At 49.8% G+C, this 18881-nt stretch overlaps 1 protein-coding gene across 1 annotated transcript in view; it reads left to right on the forward strand.

Moving 5' to 3' along the window:
- LOC123766262 (coiled-coil domain-containing protein 22 homolog) overlaps positions 1 to 18881 on the forward strand; it is a 202955-nt gene that overhangs the window by 102494 nt on the left and 81580 nt on the right. The window contains exon 4 of the mRNA XM_069321082.1: positions 9895 to 10095. Coding sequence (XP_069177183.1) covers positions 9895 to 10095 — 201 coding nt within the window. The remainder of the gene's footprint in view (positions 1 to 9894; positions 10096 to 18881) is intronic.

Below are 18881 nucleotides of genomic sequence, written 5' to 3' on the forward strand. Positions count from 1 at the left end.
TAAGAATAAGACTGCTGCTTTCCAGAGAGGCCCTTGGGTTGTCGATGCTTGGTTGGTCAGGCCAAGGGTGCATCATGTGCTGTGTCCGGTTGCAGCTCTCCGCCGTTATTTGTGCGCCACAGCTTCGGTGGCCGGTGGTCACTTTGGGTTGACCCGGTTTCCCTCCTTTCCTGTTCCCGAGCTCTGGTCTCTCAGGTTGTCTGCAGTGTTATTAAGTCTAGCCAGCCTGCGGTCTATCCCTGTGCCCACGACGTTTGAAAGTTTGCTGCCTTGGCTGCCGTTTTTGGCAACATGTCTTGGGTTGACATTCGGGCGTGGGGTTTTTGGAGGTTGAAAAGGGTCCTGGCCGCTCATTACCTGGTCAGTGTCCCTCGGCCTGGTAGGGCCTGTGTTGCATTTGGTTGGCGGTTGCAACCAGTTGTCTCGACTTCATGTTGAGGTGCGAGGAACTACCGCCTCCTGGGATAAGTCCCTGTGTTTTCTTGTCTTTGGGGAATTAGCTCCAGGGAGCTGACAAGGCTTCCCCTAGAAAACCAGCGTTGAGTGTAATGAAACCCCATTTTCTGAGTGAGACCCGGAGGCTCCCGCGTCATCCCTTCCTCCCTCCGGTCAGTGGTGTTTTCGCGTGTTTTGACATTCAGCCTAAGAATTGCCAATTGGATGACCGGCCTGGGGGGTCTGGGGCTCCCCCTTTCCCTTCCTGGGGAGCAGTGGTTTTGGGAAGTTCTGTCTACTCGTTTGGCTTTGGTAGCAATAGTTTCACCAGAATAGGGGGTTTGTTTTGGGATGCCTACCTTTCTGGGTGTTTGACCCAGTCGATGGCAGACATAGAATGCTCTCAACCACAGGGGTTTCTATAGGTCATTGCTCCTCGTGCCCCTCTGAGGGGGGGGCTGGTTCTGGCTCGTGGTCCCTGGTAGGCAAGAACTTCATGCATATTGACTGATGTCACAAAATTATACGTATCCATTCAGCCCGGATAGCTCCAGGGAGCCTCCGAGTCTCACCCAAAAAAGGGGTTTCATTACAATCAATGCTGGTTTTATGTTCAAAAACAAAAAAGCACAAAAACAATAAAATTCTTTACAAGCGTGATCGTCACTAAGCGGGTGGCTCTGGTAAACTGAGGCGGGGTCACCTGTGCCACCAGGAACCATGCACTCGGTCAACCCATACGTATATGAAGTAGCTAGTAGCTAGTCAATGCAAAGGTTGTAAGTTGAGTCACATTTTTCGATGAAATTGGGGTCGTAACTCAAAAAATTTGTAAGTAGGAGCAGCCGTAAGTCAAGGTGCTACTGCATTATCAGAAATGGCCAACAAGGCAGCATTCTTGCAAATATCATAAGCATGAGGATAGGTAGGCTGGCTAGCTTCAATGGCACTGCAGACAACCTGAGAAACAAAGAGTTCTGGAACACGGAACCAGAGAAACTGGATCAACCCGCAACGAATCCACCAAAATGGAACCCGAGGCTCGAAAGTAGCGGCATAAAGACACCACCGGACAAAGCGTATGATGCACCCTCTGGCTGAACCAATCCAGCTTCCACAACCAAAGGAGCCCTCCGGAAGTCTGCCATCTCATTCTTTGCCAGAAAAGAAGGAGCAGGCTGCCATCAAACAAAATAACCTCTAGGACCAAAAGAACAAAATCCCTGGCACCAGAGGAGAGCATGAGGCTCCCCCACCCGACAGCCAGAAGCTAAGGAAATAAAATACAAGGCCTTCCAAAAACAATCCCAGACCGAAGGGGCCACAGTAAACCAAAGGGAAGAAAAAAAAAATAAGAACCAAGTCCAAAGACCAGGCAGGCCAGAGGTGAAACAAAGCACGAGAAAGTTTGCAAAACGGGTCCGAAGTAACATTTACCTTGAACGCAAGCAGAAGCGGCTCGCCAATGGCACGATAAGAAGAGACAGTATTAGGCAGTAGATGCCTATTGAGGAAAAGCCAAGAAAGCAAAGACAGAACAACATCATGGGCTGAAACAGAAGGGAGAGAAAATTATGAAAAGACCGCCAAGAAACCTCATTCTGTTGCTGAGAAGAAGACCGCAGGTGAAACACCATCAAACCAGCCACCTGATCACCATACAAAAGGCAATAAAGGCGCTTCAAAAAGTCCAGACATGAAAAGCGGAAGAGAAGGTTGAACCAGCAAGGTACATCATCCACCTGACCCTCTGAAAGAGGCAGAGCTGCGAAAAGAAGCCCGGGTTCAGACACTGAGCAAGCAGTGCCTGAAACCAAAGCTAGGCCAGCCACCAAGGAGCCAGAAGAATCAATCTCCCCTTGTATGACTCCAGCCATGCCAGCACCCGGAGCAACAACCAGACCAGGCTAAAGAGGTAAATGTATCACCACCTCGAAAAATCCAGCGGAATGGCATCCAGCTGAAAGGCATCTACCGTGAAGTCCTCGCAGTCGGGGAATGGCACCATGTGAAGAGGCAGACACCAAGACCATGCTGTCGCAAAGAAGTCAACGTCCAGGTGCCCGAAAGTTTCGAAAGTTTGGCAAAGCCAGAGAAAGGAATCGGCATCGATGGTCCATTCCTTGGAAATAGGAAGGAAGAGAGACAGACCATCGGCCAAAATGTTGGACACTCCCTGAACATGAAAGGCACAGAGATGTAAACCCCTAGGACTCGGCACAAGAGCTAACCGAAGCGACCAGCCCCACGGAGCCACAGAACGAAGAGAGACCCCCAACCCAGTTGAGACAATGAACCACAGGGAAATAGTTCGAATGGAGCCAGATCACAGAGCCCTGAGGAATCCCAACTCTCCACAGCACCTGCCACACAGTCGCAAACTCCCGCACTGTGCTGTGAGCTCGATGAAGAGAATGCCAACGACACGGGCCGGACTGGTGAGCACTGGTCACAAAGCCCCAGCCTACAGCCAAGGTGTCCATGAACACATTGATTGAAATAGGAGGAAGGTGCCACCGAATCTCAAAAAACCTAAGAGGCAGCCAGTGATGCAGTAACCCGCGAAGAAACACTAGGACCCGAACCAAGCGATCGTGTGAGTGGAGAGAGGGGCTGCCCCGAAGATACCAGAACAGCATCCGGAACCAAACCCTGCCCAGAAGGAGAAAGTTCAGACTCCCACACAGCTGCTCGAGCATCTACTGAGCATCCGGGGTTCCCCTCAACAGTATCCCGGGTTCCCCCTCACCAGCAATAGACAGCGGGACTGTGGCTGAAGCAAGGTTACAGGCGGCAGGAGAAGCGAAGCTAACCAAGAATCCCAAATCAGGTCCAACCAGGTCCAAACCTATAGTGGAACCAACAAGGACTTCCTCCAGTTCACCAGGAACTCAAACCTAGTAAGCTGGGGAAGATCCAGATTCCCGGCTAGCAGACTAGCAGGCCGGCTGGGAGCCCAAACCAGTCGTCAAGGTAGGTCAAAACTTAGTCCTAACAAATGAAGATAGGCCACCACGACCCGAATCAAGCACGTAAATATGCGTGATACCAGATTTAGCCCGAGGATTCAGGAAAAGTCCAAAAGCAGTAAGTCTGTCATCCCATGACAAAACCTAACTAATCCCTAAACACCGAATGAATAGGAACATGCAAATAGGTGTCCTTGAGGTTCAGAGAGGTCATCCAGGCACCTGGCTCAAGTACGAAACAGACCTGCGACAAAGTACTCTTCCGAAATGATGGGCAGGAAATCAACCAGTTCAGACAGGACAGATTCAGAATGTACTGGAGATTTGCACAATCCCTTAATGGAGAAAGGCGGGACACCCACCAGAGAGACGAGGTCGTTTTGACCAAGCCCAGACGCACCCACTCAATTTTGACTCGACAGAGGGAAGGAGAAGAGGTCTTTCCCATCAGCCCCGAACCCCCCAAAGGAGTAAAGACTGCCCAACTCCACCACAGGCCTCATGACGTGACCCGAAATGCTCACAAATCTTGGGACCAAAGCATGGGCAAAGAGAGCCAGCCTTTTCCCCCATGCCCTGTCAAAGGTGTAACCCGCAAAATGGCCCATGGAAACCCCAAGAACCAGCTTTCCAAACAGAGCAAGCATGGCACCTCCCAGTTGAAGAATCTGGGAGGGGGGGGGGGCACACCAGCTTCAGCTGCCGGCACCACAAAGCACCCACCTCGACCAACAACAGGCGAAACCCTGGCTCAACCCCGCTTAGAGGACTGATGAAACTGGCCTCCCCAGAAAACAGAACAAGTCGGAGACCAGGCAACAACTTACAAGAGCCGCTGACCAAAACTGAGCAACCTCAGGAAAAAACAGAGGACAAAAAGAGGAAGCTGAAAGAAGAGCCAGGGCCCATGCTGAATCCAAAGCATGAGCCAGTACAGCTTGCCAACATGAGCTTAAAAACAAAGAAACCATCTCCCAGAGTATCGGAGCAAACTGCTTAACCACTGCACTGCACAACGTACCTGGAGGCGCTCGACGGGTGGTGCGCAACACGCCTCAGGGATCTTATAGGTATAGCGTATGATTTAGAACTCCTGTGGCTGCATGGGGTTCACATCAGCTTCATCAGGGCTCTTGTAAAACAGACTCCATTTAAAAAAAAAATCGTGGGCAACATTCCCGGGTGTGAAAACCCTCAGTACTAAGGTTCTCCCTTCGATCTGGGATTGTTTTTGGAAGGCCTTGTTTTTTATTTCCTTAGCTTCTGGCTGTCGGGTGGGGGAGCCTCATGCTCTCCTCTGGTGCCAGGGATTTTGTTCTTTTGGTCCTAGAGGTTATTTTGTTTGATGGCAGCCTGCTCCTTCTTTTCTGGCAAAGAATAAGATGGCAGACTTCCGGAGGGCTCCTTTGGTTGTGGAAGCTGGATTGGTTCAGCCAGAGGGTGCATCATACGCTTTGTCCGGTGGTGTCTTTATGCCGCTACCTTCGAGCCTCGGGTTCCATTTTGGTGGATTCGTTGCGGGTTGATCCAGTTTCTCTGGTTTCTTGTTCCAGAACTCTTGTTTCTCAGGTTGTCTGCAGTGCCATTGAAGCTAGCCAGCCTACCTATCCTCATGCTTATGATATTTGCAAGAATGCTGCCTTGTTGGCCATTTCTGATAATGCAGTGGCACCTTGACTTACGGCTGCTCCTACTCACAATTTTTTTGAGTTACGACCCCAATTTCATCGAAAAATGTGACTCAACTTACAACCTTTGCATTGACTAGCTACTAGCTACTTCATATACGTATGGGTTGACCGAGTGCATGGTTCCTGGTGGCACAGGCGACCCCGCCTCAGTTTACCAGAGCCACCCGCTTAGTGACGATCACGCTTGTAAAGAATTTCACTGTTTTTGTGCTTTTTTGTTTTTGAACATAAAACCAGCATTGATTGTAATGAAACGCCCTTTTATGGGTGAGACTCGGAGGCTCCCCGGAGCTATCCGGGCTGAATGGATACGTATAATTTTGTGACATCAGTCAATGTGCATGAAGTTCTTGCCTACCAGGGGCCACGAGCCAGAACCAGCCCCCTCCCCTCTTAGAGGGGCACGAGGAGCAATGACCTATAGAAACCCCTGTGGTTGAGAGCATTCTATGTCTGCCATCGACTGGGTCAAACACCCAGAAAGGTAGGCGTCCCAAAACAAACCCCCTATTCTTGTGAAACTATTGCTACCAAAGCCAAACGAGTGGACAGAACTTCCCAAAACCACCGCTCCCCAGGAAGGGAAAGGGGGAGCCCCAGACCCCCGAGGCCGGTGATCCAATTGGCAATTCTTAGGCTGAATGTCAAAACACGCGAAAACACCACTGACCGGAGGGAGGAAGGGATGATGCGGGAGCCTCCGGGTCTCACTCAGAAAATGGGGTTTCATTACACTCAATGCTGGTTTTCTAGGGGAAGCCTTGTCAGCTCCCTGGAGCTAATTCCCCAAAGACAAGAAAACACAGGGACTTATCCCGGGAGGCGGTAGTTCCTCGCACCTCAACATGAAGTCGAAACAACTGGTTGCAACCGCCAACCAAATGCAACACAGGCCCTACCAGGCCGAGGGACACTGACCAGGTAATGAGCGGCCAGGACCCTTTTCAACCTCCAAAAACCCCACGCCCGAATGTCAACCCAAGACATGTTGCCAAAAACGGCAGCCAAGGCAGCAAACTTTCAAACGTCGTGGGCACAGGGATAGACCGCAGGCTGGCTAGACTTAATAACACTGCAGACAACCTGAGAGACCAGAGCCCGGGAACAGGAAAGGAGGGAAACAGGGTCAACCCAAAGTGACCACCGGCCACCGAAGCTGTGGCGCACAAATAACGGCAGAGAGCTGCAACCGGACACAGCACATGATGCACCCTTGGCCTGACCAATCAAGCATCGACAACCCAAGGGCCTCTCCGGAAAGCAGCAGTCTTATTCTTAGCCAGAAAAGAAGGAGTCGGCTGCAACCGAACAAACCTACCATCAGGACCGAAGGAGCATAAACCTCTGCGCCGGAGGAGAGCATGAAGCTTCCCGACCTGGCCCCCAGAGGCTAATGCCAACAGGAAAACAACCTTAGAAAATCGTAGGGCCAGGCGTGAGTGAACAGAGCGAGCCTCCCCCCAGCCTTCACCCCGTTAATGGGACGAATCGCAAAAGGGCCACTGCACTTTACGAGAACCTAAGCGGCGCACAGGGCGATCCCTGCGCTGACCAGAAAAAGATGGAACCGGAGGCAGCGCCTGCCCCAAATCTGGTACCACTGGCCTACCACGACGGGAAGTACCCCAAACCCTGGTACAACCCTTCCGGGACAGCCCCCCCCCACGAGCCCCCCCCCGGAGAACTAACATAGCCGGACATAGGACAGCAACTAACCGAAGCCGCCTGGAGATACTGCACCACAGCAGACTCTGCGAACAGCAGAGGACAAAAAAGGCAAAGACAATCGAAGAGCCAGGGCTCAAGCAAATTCTAAAGAAGTAAGCACCGCCTGCCAACATGTGAGTCGAGAAGGAAAAAAATGCAAAACCACATCCCGCAGAAGCGGCACGAACAGCCTCAACAATGTAGACAAAGCCCGCACCACCAAGGGCAGCGCACCAGACCCAGAGGCAGCCCCAAGCGCCTTCACATCCAACTCAAGCCAATCTGAGGACAGCTCGAGGAGGGAGAAGAAACGCAGGACCAAAGCCAGCAGGTCACGTGTATGCAAATAATCTTTGACCAAGGCAGCCAGGAAGGGAGGGAGAGAGGGAACCTGCACATGAAGCTGGATCACACCAACATTCCGCAGAAGGGCAGGAGCAAACAAACAAACATTAAGGTGCTCCAAGTTGCCCCCCAGGAAAACCTGCAAGGCTGTCTGAGCCACCCTCCAATTAAGCGCACGGGACCAACAGAACGTGTGCCAAGTCTCCAAAGAGAAGAGCGGGCAGTTGGGTTCGGAGGGCTCCTCCGGACCCAGACTGGGCCCAGACCTGGTCTGCTAACCAGGACGACTCAGGAACTTCATAACAAACCCAGTACGAAAACGAAGAACCGTACATGAAGGAAGGCAGATCCATCATGAAAGCATAATCTGGGTCACACAGGAGGTAAGCCACAAGGGCTTCCCGCACCACCTGTGACGGGATGCGGGAAGCCGAAAACCTCTGGAAGGACGGGACTGAAGAACCCAAGGGATCACAGAACCAAACCCGGGGAGGGATAGATGCCAAATCCAACTTATATGATGAGGGAGCGAAAGAGAACCCCACTTCTTGTAACATCAAGCTTGGCTCTGAGGGTACAAAAACCCAGGCGGGGTCCAACGGGGCCCAAGGCCCACACGTCAACCAATCTCCTACCCTGGGAACCTCACCCTGAGGACTCACGGCCGAGCCGGCCTCCAAACCCCCTTCCGTCTGGGGATTTGGAGCCTCTAAAGAAAAGGTGGGAGCCGCCGAAAAAGCAGGAACGAAGGGGGGCCCACTGGTCAGACCCAGAAGCTCCAGCTGGAGGACCAGGCTCAAATGCCTCCACTGCAACCCCAGAAGGGAACTCCCCCGAAACCGCCCGAGTCTCAATACCAACTAGATCCTGCCCCGACTCCGAAACCCTCAGACGCTTCGGAGCCGGAAGCAAGGTGGGAGGAACTGGATGCACAATAGAAGGGGGAATGACTAGGAGGGGTGGACGGAACCAGAGCCGAAGTGACTCCCACCCTCAACTCTGGGTCCCTATAACCAAAACGAGGTAGTCTCGGGGTATCCGGGGCTGCAGCCAGCCTAGCACGTTGCAGCAACCTAAACCTAACATGCAATGCAGCAGCTGCCTGCACCCTCATATCATGTTCAGTAACTTGGGTGAACTAGAGCACGTACAGACAACAAACGTCGTACGACTGTGGGTCAAAAGAATCACCGACCCAACAGGCAGCATGGCGGAGGCACAACTGGTGAGTGTCGCCCTGAGACAGTGGGACAGAGCAACCTTCAAACTCGCAAGAAGCGAGAGGGGACTCAAGGATCACATCCATTGGACCACGGAGCCCCTGTGGGGTTTCTCAGGGCACTTAGCCTTCTTAACATGCTAAGGGAAGCCCAGGCAGGGTACTGCTAACCGGCACCCAAAACTACCAAACAAACTTCTAAAAGCTGAACCCCTGGGACGTGTCCACTCACGGGGGCCTAGCTGGGGAATACCACCAACACACAGAAGAAAACCCACACCAACCCAAACAACAGAGAGCGAGAGTACAAAGCAGACCCCCCACCAGGCAGGAACAAACAAAAACAAAAGAAAAACACCGCAAGAGGACAACGTACCCAGGCGGAACAGAGCCGGTCACTATAATAAGTGATAACTGACTAAGTAGTACCCCATGTCCCTACCAGTGACAAAAACTACCTCCTACCCAGAAACTAGGGTAACAAACCCCCAGCTGACCCCAAGGGTGGCCAAGTACCGAGCAGTAAAAGACAGCGGAGGTAGATCCCAAGGAGACTTGCAGAAGGAGGCTCCAAGCTCCAAGGGTAGTACCTATTGGGCACCTAGGGAAGGGAACCTACAGTAATGAAGCACCTTTGTTTGGTTGGTACCTCAGTTGTCCCCCATCCCCTTCTCTTGTGTTATTTAGGGGTACTAGTTGTACATTTTTGCAGTGCAAGAATGAGTGGGGTGGTATGCTGAGACTTCAGGTATCCGATGCTGCTGCTACCTAGTGGTGTAATTATATAAGTGTAGTTACAGGATAAGAGCCATGCTCATAGTGTCCCTTCTACCCAGCTCTCTTTGTCATATAACGCGTTGAAACTACTGACGGTTTTGGCCTCCACCACCTTCTCACTTAACTTGTTTCAACCGTCCACCATTCTGTTTGCGAAAGTGAATTTTCTTATATTTCTTCAGCATCTTTGTTTAGTTAGTTTATATCTATTTTAATAAATTAATGTCGGTTAGCAATGTCAAAGGCTGATTTAAGATCTAAGAAAGTGGTATATGACCTATCAGTATGAAAAGTGTACATGAATTATGGAGCAGTGGCTCAAGTCAGATGATGGTTTACAGAGCCAGAAGAGCATTACCAATCTTTTCCATGGAAGTGTCTGATTTGGTGCACTATATTTTTCTGGCAGTTTTCTCTTGGGTACTATGGTAATCCTAGATTCCCATACTCCCCTACCTCTATTGATGAATCAAGATTCTGGTCCTGGTTTTCAGTAAATCTCATGAACTGAAAGAGCCTGGTGCAGTTCTTCAGTATGCCAGCTAGCCAGGTTATATCTTGGAGTGATGCTGAGGAAGTCATAAGAAAGAGGCATTTCATTACATTCAACTCTAACAATCATTTACAGGAGATTACTGTGAAGAAAATAAAATGTTTGTGGCATAATTTTAGTTATTTTTATTACTCTTAAGATGTTAACTTTGTGAACATTTACATTGTTTTATTATATTCTTGCTGTATATGTTTGCAGATAATGCTGCACTTATTCATCGAGAGGCTAAAAAGAAATTATCTGAAGCACTATCCCAACCTTGGATTCCTGCCCATTGTAGACATGTTGCTCATAGACATGCTTCTCAAGCCTCGGTAACAAAACATGGTACCTACCATGCTCGGCAGTTTATCACAAAACCATATACACCATTAGACAGTCCATCAAAAGTAGTCCCAGGTATGTTATTTTAGTAAATATACATTGATGATATTTGTGATTTTTCTAAAAACTGTGATCATTTATAGAAATGAGAGTGATGCATAATTATAATACAGAAGTTTCTGGATTTACCTGCACACTGTATTTTCCCATGAATATTTATGTATTCTAACTTTGTCTTCCATTTTTATTAACACTATCGGTAACTTTGGACCGGACTCGCGTCCATTATTTTTCTCCTGAGTCCTAACTTTGGACCGGACTTGCGTCCACTACAAAAAATATTTGTATAAAATTAATTTTTTATCCAATCGACCTCGGGATAGTCGATTGGTATAGTATACTCACTAAAAAAATTTCTAAGGTTGCCATAATGTCCTCTCCTAAAGTCAGGTTTTTCATTTGCATCGACCGTCATATTTTCTTCCAGATTATAACGCATTGCATACTTTATTCCCAAAAAGACATGGTCCCTTTTACCCAAGGGAGGAAGGTACTGAATGTCAAATATTTCTTCCTCCTTCCTGGTAAATATCAAATCTAGCATGGAGGGGACGTCCCCTTCCCTCATCCTCGTAGCTTGTTTAACATGTTGATACAAGAATGTTTCCAGGATGAGGTCTACAAATTTACAGGTCCAGAAATCTTCTGTTTTAGCTTCACATGCTTCCCAGTCTATGGATTTCAAGTTGAAGTCGCCGACTATCAACAGTCGTGAACTATCGTTATCTGCTCTCGCTATGATCTCTCTCATTATTGTTATAAGACCTTCTCATTTACTATCTAGCTCCTCCTTTGACCATGTGCTGCTTAACGGTGGACTATATGCATTTATGATCATTAGTTTATCATCCTCATGGCAGATCTCTAGTGCTATTATGTCAACTTCTTGTGGATTGGCAGTCACTATTTCGTTCACCTTTAGGTGTTCTTTCACCAGCACAGCAACGCCACCGCCTTTCCTGATTTTTCTCTCCCGTCTCCAAATTGAGTAGCCCCTTGGGAATATGACCTCATTTAAAATAGCATCTTCAAGTTTAGTCTCCGTGAGTGCAACAATGTCTGGTGTCTGCAGCTGTATTATATCACTTAACTCCAGTATGTTTGATCTTACTCCATCTGTGTTGATGTATGCAATCTTCAGGAACTTGTTCCCCCTCTTCTTATTTTTCACTCCCCTTTTCTCTAATGATTTTGTTGGTTTGCCTTTATGTACCACTTTACTGGCCTGCCTACCCCTATCACTTTTTAGAAAAAAGAATTGATTTCTTCTTCATTCCTGCTCTCATTTAAACGTTTTGCCTCGGCGAGGTTCAGTTTCAGCTTCTCTCTATCTTCTTTTGAAAGATCTCGTCTTAACGACCACACTTTCCCATCCTCATCACTTTGTAATTTTCTAGCATTCCTTAATAATTCTTCCATTTGTTTGGTACCATTTAGGGTGATCCTCAAAGGTCGATCTTTCCCTTTTACATATCTGCCTATTCTCCTGTAGTCGCAGACATTCTCTATGGTTGTAAGACCTTCCACGAGGCCAACAATTTTATCTACTACTTTTTCTTCTTCTACAGCTCTTTCTGACCTAGATGTTATCTCCTTTTCCTTGCAGCCAAAAATGATCAGGGACTTACTCCGATCAACTGTGTTTTGCACCAACTTCGGGTTAGATGCCAATTCTTTCCTCACTTCTAGCCTAATGCTTGTTTTATCTTGGTTGCTGCAGTGTTTGACTTCCTTTACTGCTTCTTCTATTTTTTCCTTCTCCTTGGCCACTTGTGCATAAGTGAGTTGCATATCTTTCTTGCACTGTTCTATTCCCTGTGTAACTTCCTCCATCTGTGCTGACAAAAGCTGTTTCTCCTGTTGAAATTCCTTACCTAACCTATTGTAGTTATTTATGTTTTAATTTACTTTAACTTCTTTCAAAGCTATTTTTAAGAGTCTATTTTCTTCTTCCATGGCTTAGCAATTAGTTTCCAATTGAATCTTATCCTTGCGCAAGTCTTTCACTACACCCTCAAGACATACAACTTTGCTATTTAAATGGTCATTACTTTCTTTCAATTTACTAATTATTTCTACATGAGAGGTCACAATAGTATCTAATTTTACCACCTTGTTGTATAGACTGGTTATCTCAATGCTTTCTTCACTGAATCCAGCAAAATCAAGCTCTGTTTTGTATTTCCTCTTGCAGGCGGCCATCTTGAATGTTGTTCTCTGCACTGTAAACACTAGGGGTAACTTTTTCTCATCCACTATTTCACTTCCCTTGGCACATTCCTGTTATCTCACCTATTTTTCAAAAGCACTATACCTTTATGTTCTCTGGGACACCACTCACTATCATCATCCTGTACTACAATTTATTTGTAATTACAAGTGTGTAATTACATAAGTGTTGTTGCAGGATGAGAGCTACGCTCATGGTGTCCTGTCTTCCCAGTACTCTTTGTTGCGTAGCGCTTTAAAACTACTGATGGTTTTGGCCTCCACCATCTTCTCACTTAATTTATTCCAACCATCTACTACTGTTTGCAAAAGAAAACTTTCTAATTTTTTGGGGCACCTTTGTTTCCTTAGCTTGAATCTATGTCCTCTTATTCTTGAAGTTGCTGGTTTCAGGAATTCCTCTTTGCCAATGTGGTTGATTCCTGTTTGTATTTTGTAAGTGGTGATCATATCACCTCTTTTTCTTCTATCTTCTAGTTTTGGTGTGTTTAATGCCCCTTGTCTCTCCTCGTAACTCTCCCACCTGAGGGATTTTGTCCCTCAGGTGGGTTTCCTGCCTGTTTCCAGTTCCGAAACAGGACTATGCGGATCTTTGGTTCATTCTGGACTCGTCCCATCTGAACCGTTTGATTCCTTGCCCCACCTTTCAGATGACCACGTTGTCCCAGGTCCGGCTTCTTCTCGAGCCTAGCTCTTGGATGATTGCTCTGGACCTCAAGGACGCTTATTGGCATGTTCCTATTCATCCGGGGTTCAGAGATTGGCTGTGGTTTGTGGTAGGATGATAGGCTTGTGTTGCCTTCCATTCGGTCTGAATCTGGCATCTCGCTTTTTCATGTGGTTAACACGGGTCGTGGTGACCCATCTGCATCTGCTAGGTCTTCGGGTTCTGGCCTACCTCGATAACTGATTTGTAAGTGCTCCCAACCAGTCTGCATGTCTGCTAGCCAGGCATCTGGTTCTTTCCCAACTTTTCAGATTTGGGTTCCTGGTGAATTGGCAAATGTCCCAGCTGGTATCATCCCAGGTTTGGACTTGGCTGGGCCTCGCATGGGATTCTAGGAGGGCTTCCATCTCTCTCCCTCCTGCTGCTTTGCTTTGCCTGCAGTCCCGTTTTCAGTTGTTGTTTTTTAAGGAGGACCCAGGTTACTCAGCAGCAGCTTGAGCAGTTGTGCGGGAGCCTAAACTTTGCCATGCTGGTTTACCCACTGGGCAGGGTTTGTCTTCGAAGGCTGTTATGGTATCTTCGCGATAGCCCTTTCTGGGGGGAGCCCCGTCGGCTCCCGGAGCTATTCCAGGCTGATATGCTAATGTCAGACTTTGGCTCAGTCATGTGTATGGAGTTCTTAGGCCTACCGGGGACCACGGCCAGAACCGGGCCCCCTCAGAGAGGCAAGCGGAGCAATGGCCTATAGAAGCCCCCGTGTGGTTGGAAGCATTCTATGTCTGCCATCGACCGGAACAGGCACCCAGAAAGGTAAGCGCCTCAAAACAAACCCCTATTCTGGTTAAAATTGCTACCAAAATCCGAACTAGTGGATAAAACTCCCCAAAAGAAAACAAGCAAACTAGTGTGACGTCACACGCCGCCGCGCCGCTGTCTGCGCAGCTCCCCACTCCCCAGGAGGGGGAAGGGGGAACCCCAGACCCTCCACGCTGGCTACCCACACCTCAGTTCTTGAAGCTGATGCTATAGGCAAAGATCATGTGCTCTGGCTCCGGTGTCGCTACTGCACTGTAATTACCTAAGTGTAGTTACAGGATGAGAGCTACGCTCGTGGTGTCCCGTCTTCCCAGCACTCTTTGTCATATAACGCTTTGAAACTACTGACGGTCTTGGCCTCCACCACCTTCTCACTTAACTTGTTCCAACCGTCTACCACTCTATTTGCGAAAGTGAATTTTCTTATATTTCTTCGGCATCTGTGTTTAGCTAGTTTAAATCTATGACCTCTTGTTCTTGAAGTTCCAGGTCTCAGGAAGTCTTCCCTGTCGATTTTATCAATTCCTGTTACTATTTTGTGCGTAGTGATCATATCACCTCTTTTTCTTCTGTCTTCTAGTTTTGGCATATTTAATGCTTCTAACCTCTCCTCGTAGCTCTTGCCCTTCAGTTCTGGGAGCCACTTAGTAGCATGTCTTTGCACCTTTTCCAGTTTGTTGATGTGCTTCTTAAGATATGGGCACCACACAACAGCTGCATATTCTAGCTTTGGCCTAACAAAAATCATGAACAATTTCTTTAGTATATCGCCATCCATGTATTTAAATGCAATTCTGAAGTTAGAAAGCATTGCATAGGCTCCTTGCACAATATTCTTTATGTGCTCAGGTGATAGTTTTCTATCTAGAACCACTCCTAGATCTCTTTCTTTATCAGAATTCTTTAAAGATTTCTCACATAATATATAGGTTGTGTGGGGTCTATGTTCTCCTATTCCACATTCCATAACATGACATTTATTAACATTAAATTCCATTTGCCAAGTGGTGCTCCATATACTTATTTTGTCCAGGTCTTCTTGAAGGGCATGACAGTCATCTAAATTTCTTATCCTTCCTATTATCTTAGCATCATCAGCAAACATGTTCATATAATTCTGTATACCAACTGGTAGATCATTTATGTAGACAATAAACATAACTGGTGCAAGAACTGAACCCTGTGGTACTCCACTTGTGACATTTCTCCATTCCGATACATTGCCTCTGATTACTGCCCTCATTTTTCTATCAGTCAGAAAATTTATCATCCATGTTAGAAGCTTACCTGTCACCCCTCCAATATTTTCCAGTTTCCATAACAACCTCTTATGTGGAACTCTGTCGAAAGCCTTTTTTAGGTCCAGATAGATGCAGTCAACCCAACCATCTCTTTCCTGTAATATCTCTGTGGCTCGATCATAGAAACTGAGTAAATTCGATACACAGGATCTTCCAGATCGAAAACCATACTGTCTGTCTGATATTATATCATTTCTCTCCAGGTGTTCTACCCATTTAGTTTTGATTAGTTTTTCCAATACTTTCACTATTACACTTGTCAATGATACAGGTCTATAATTGAGGGGGTCTTCCCTGCTGCCATTTTTGTAGATTGGAACTATGTTAGCCTGTTTCCACACGTCTGCTACGATTCCTGTACACAGGGATGCCTGAAAGATCAGGTGAATTGGAATGCTGAGCTCAGATGCACATTCAGAACCCATGGTGAAACTCCATCTGGGCCAGCTACTGTGCTTTGCGTGTGGTGTTTGTTTTGTGGGTGCGAGAGCCAGGAGTTATCTTCAGTACTCGGGCTGCATGCGCATAGGGCTGCCTTCCCTAGGTGCCCTGTAAGTACTGCCCTTGGGGCTTGGGGCCACCTTCCACAGGCTCCTCGGGGTCTGCCTCTGCTGGTCCGTTTTACCTTTCGGTTTTTCGGCTGCCTGTTGGGCTCTCGGGTGTTCTGTTCTCCCTTGTTACTGGCAGGTGAGAGGCAGTTTGCACTGGTAGGGGCGCAGGGTGCTGCACAGCTTGTATTCCTGACATAGCGGCCGGCTCTGTTCCTTGGGGTTCGCTGTCCTCTGCGGGGTTTTGTTTTTCTTTTAGTTTTTGCCTGGTGGGGGGTTCTGTCATTTTATTCAGTTTGTTTTTGCTCTTCCACTGTTCTCCTTGGTGGCGCCCCCTGCTAGGTCCCTGTGAGTGTACACGTCCCTGGGGTTCAGCTGTAGAAGTTCACTTGGTAGTTTTGGGCGCCGGTTTGCAGCACCCTGCCTGGGACTACCTGAGCGTCTTCAAAGTAAATGCTCAGGACCCTGGGAATCCCCTAGGGGGCGCATGGGTTCGATGGATGTGACCCTGGATTCCCCACTCGCTGTGTGCGAGTTTGAGGGTTGCTCGGGCCCCTTGTCTCAGGGTAACCCTCATTGTTTTTGCCTCTGCCACGCTGCCTGTTGGGTCGGTGATACTTTCGACCCTGAGTCCTGTGCGTGTTGCTGCTTGCTTGTGACTCAATTTACCCAATCCTCTGATGATTCTATTCGGGTACAGGCGGCGCGTGCGTTGCAGTCTAGGTTTCGTCTGTTGCAACGCGCTCGGTTGGTTGCTCACCCGGATGCCCCGGGGCTGCCCCGCTTTGCTTTTCGAGACCCGGACTTGGGGGTGGGGGTTGCTTCGATCCTGGTTCAGTCCGCACCTCCTCGTCCTTCCCCTTCTGTTCGTACTGGTCCTCCCCCCCCCCCCCCCCCCTGCTTCCGGCCCCGAAGCGTCTGAGGGTTTCGAGGTCGGAGCAGGGGTTACTTGATCTTGAGACTCGGGCAGCTTCGGGGGGTGCCCCTTCCAGGGGGGCGGCAGAGGCACTCGAGTCTTGTCTCCCAGCCGAAGCTTCTGGGTCTGACCAGTGGGCCCCCCTTCCTCCAGCTTTTCCGGGTGCTCCGTCCTTGTCTTGTGGGGTCGGGGCTTGGGGAGAGGACTCGGCCTCAGGTCCTGTGGTGAATGACCGCGAGGCTGGGGAGGGGCTGACTTGGGGGCCTTGGGCCCCGTTGGAACCCGCCTGGGTTTTTCTTCCTTCTGAGCGGGGCTTATTGTTACAAGGAATGGGGTTTTCTTTTCCCCCCTCTGCGTACGAGTTGGATTTGGTGTCAGCCCTTCCCCGGGTTCGGTTCCGTGTTCCCCCGGGTACGTCGGTTCCGTCCTTCAGGAGGTTTTTGGTTTATCGCATCCAACCTGGTGTGGTGCAAGGGCCTTTGCAGCTTACCTCCTGCATGACCCGGATTATGCCTCGGAAATGGATCCGTCCGAATTCAGGTTTGGGACTTCGTTCCCTTTCTGGCTCCGTTACGAGGTTCCGGAGTCTTCCTGGCTAGCAGACTGCCCCTTGTTTGTTCTGGATTCCTGGCATTCCTTCTGTCGTTCCCGCACACTGGAGTGGCGGGAAGCTTCCATGGTGCTTCTGGTTTTCCTGCGGGGCGAGCTTGAGTACCTGAATGAGTGCTTGTTTGCCCCTGCCCTTTCCCGCGATGTAGGCGTTATTCAGCTCCATGTGCAGGTTCCCACCCTTTCGGCGGCGCTCGTTGAGTAGGACTTGCGCGCCCGGGGCCTTTTGGCTTCGGCCTTGCGGTTCTTTTCCCTCCTGGAGCTGTCCTCGAATTGGCTCGTGGAGGATGTGAGGACGCTTGGGTCCGTCCCGGGGTCCGGCACCTTGTCCTCGGCTGCGCGTTCATCAGCTGCCTGGTTGAAGCTGTTCACGCCGATTTTGCCGGATGCGGTTTCCCTGTTTTAAGCTTCCCGTCTCGCGTGTCGGCAGACGGTGCTGGGTTCCTCTGTGGAATCTGCTTGGGCTCTGGCTCTTAGGCGTTCTTCACCTTTTTGTCCTCTTCTGTTTGAGGAGTTGGCCGTGGCGCAGTTTATTCAGGCTGCATCGGCGGCTTGTCGTCCGATGTCAGACTTGTTGGTTTTCCGGGAGTCCCGGGGTGGGTCTTCCCGAAAGGGTCATGCCAGGGCTCGGGGTTCCTCTCGTCGTGGTAGACCTCTGGTGTCAGGTTCGGGTTCGGCTCCTGCAGACCCTCCCTCGTCTGGTCGGCGCGGTGTTCGCTCTGTGCGGGGTTCTGGGTCTCGTAAGGGTCGCCGGCCCTTTCGCGGTTTGCCCCATTGACGGGGCGATGGGGGGGGCGGCTTGCACTGTTCGCCCACGCCTGGTCCCACGATTCGTGGGCCTTTCGGGTCGTGTCTCGCGGCCTGCGGTGGCGTTGGGTGGCCCTTCCCCCGCTTGGGGGGTTCAGGGCTGGCAGGGCAGGTTTCTTCCCCTGCTCTCTGTAGAGTCGTCTTGGAGTGGGTACGCTTGGGCGTCGTCGAAACGACGTCGTCCCTCAGATGGGTTTCCCGTCTGTTTCCGGTTCCGAAACGGGACTGCGCGGACCTGCGGTTCATTCTGGACTTGTCCCGCCTGAACCCCCGAGTTCATTGCCCCTCCTTTCGGATGACTACGCTGTCTCAGGTTCGGCTCCTCTTGGAGCCGGGAGCTTGGATGGTGTCCCTGGACCTCTGGGACGCTTATTGGCATGTCCCGATTCATCCACGGTTCAGGGACTGGCTCGGTTTTGTTGTGGGACGTCTGAGTTACCGCTTTCGTTGTCTCCCGTTCGGGTTGAACCTGGCACCTCGCATGTTCACGCGCCTTACACGGGTTGTGGTGGCTCGTTTGCGTCTCCTAGGTGTTCGGGTGTTGGCCTACTTCGACGACTGGCTGGTTTGGGCTCCCAGCCGGTCAGCTTGCTTGCTAGCCAGGGATTTGGTTCTTTCCCAGCTCGCCGGGTTCGGGTTCTTGGTGAACTGGAGGAAGTCCCATCTGGTTCCCTCTTAGGTTCGGACTTGGCTGGGTCTCATTTGGGACTCTCGAACCGCCTCCTTGTCTCTCCCTCCGGAGTCTCTCCTGCGGCTGTGGTCCCGCCTTCGTCTATTTCTGGTGGGCCCTCAGGTCACCCGGCGGTTGCTCGAGGGGCTGTGTGGGAGCCTGAACTTTGCGATGGTGGTCTACCCGCCGGGTCGGGTTTGGCTTCGTCGGCTGTTCTGGTTCCTTCAGGGGGTCCCCC

This window comes from Procambarus clarkii, chromosome 9, assembly GCF_040958095.1.
Source record: "Procambarus clarkii isolate CNS0578487 chromosome 9, FALCON_Pclarkii_2.0, whole genome shotgun sequence".
Taxonomy (NCBI): domain Eukaryota; kingdom Metazoa; phylum Arthropoda; class Malacostraca; order Decapoda; family Cambaridae; genus Procambarus; species Procambarus clarkii.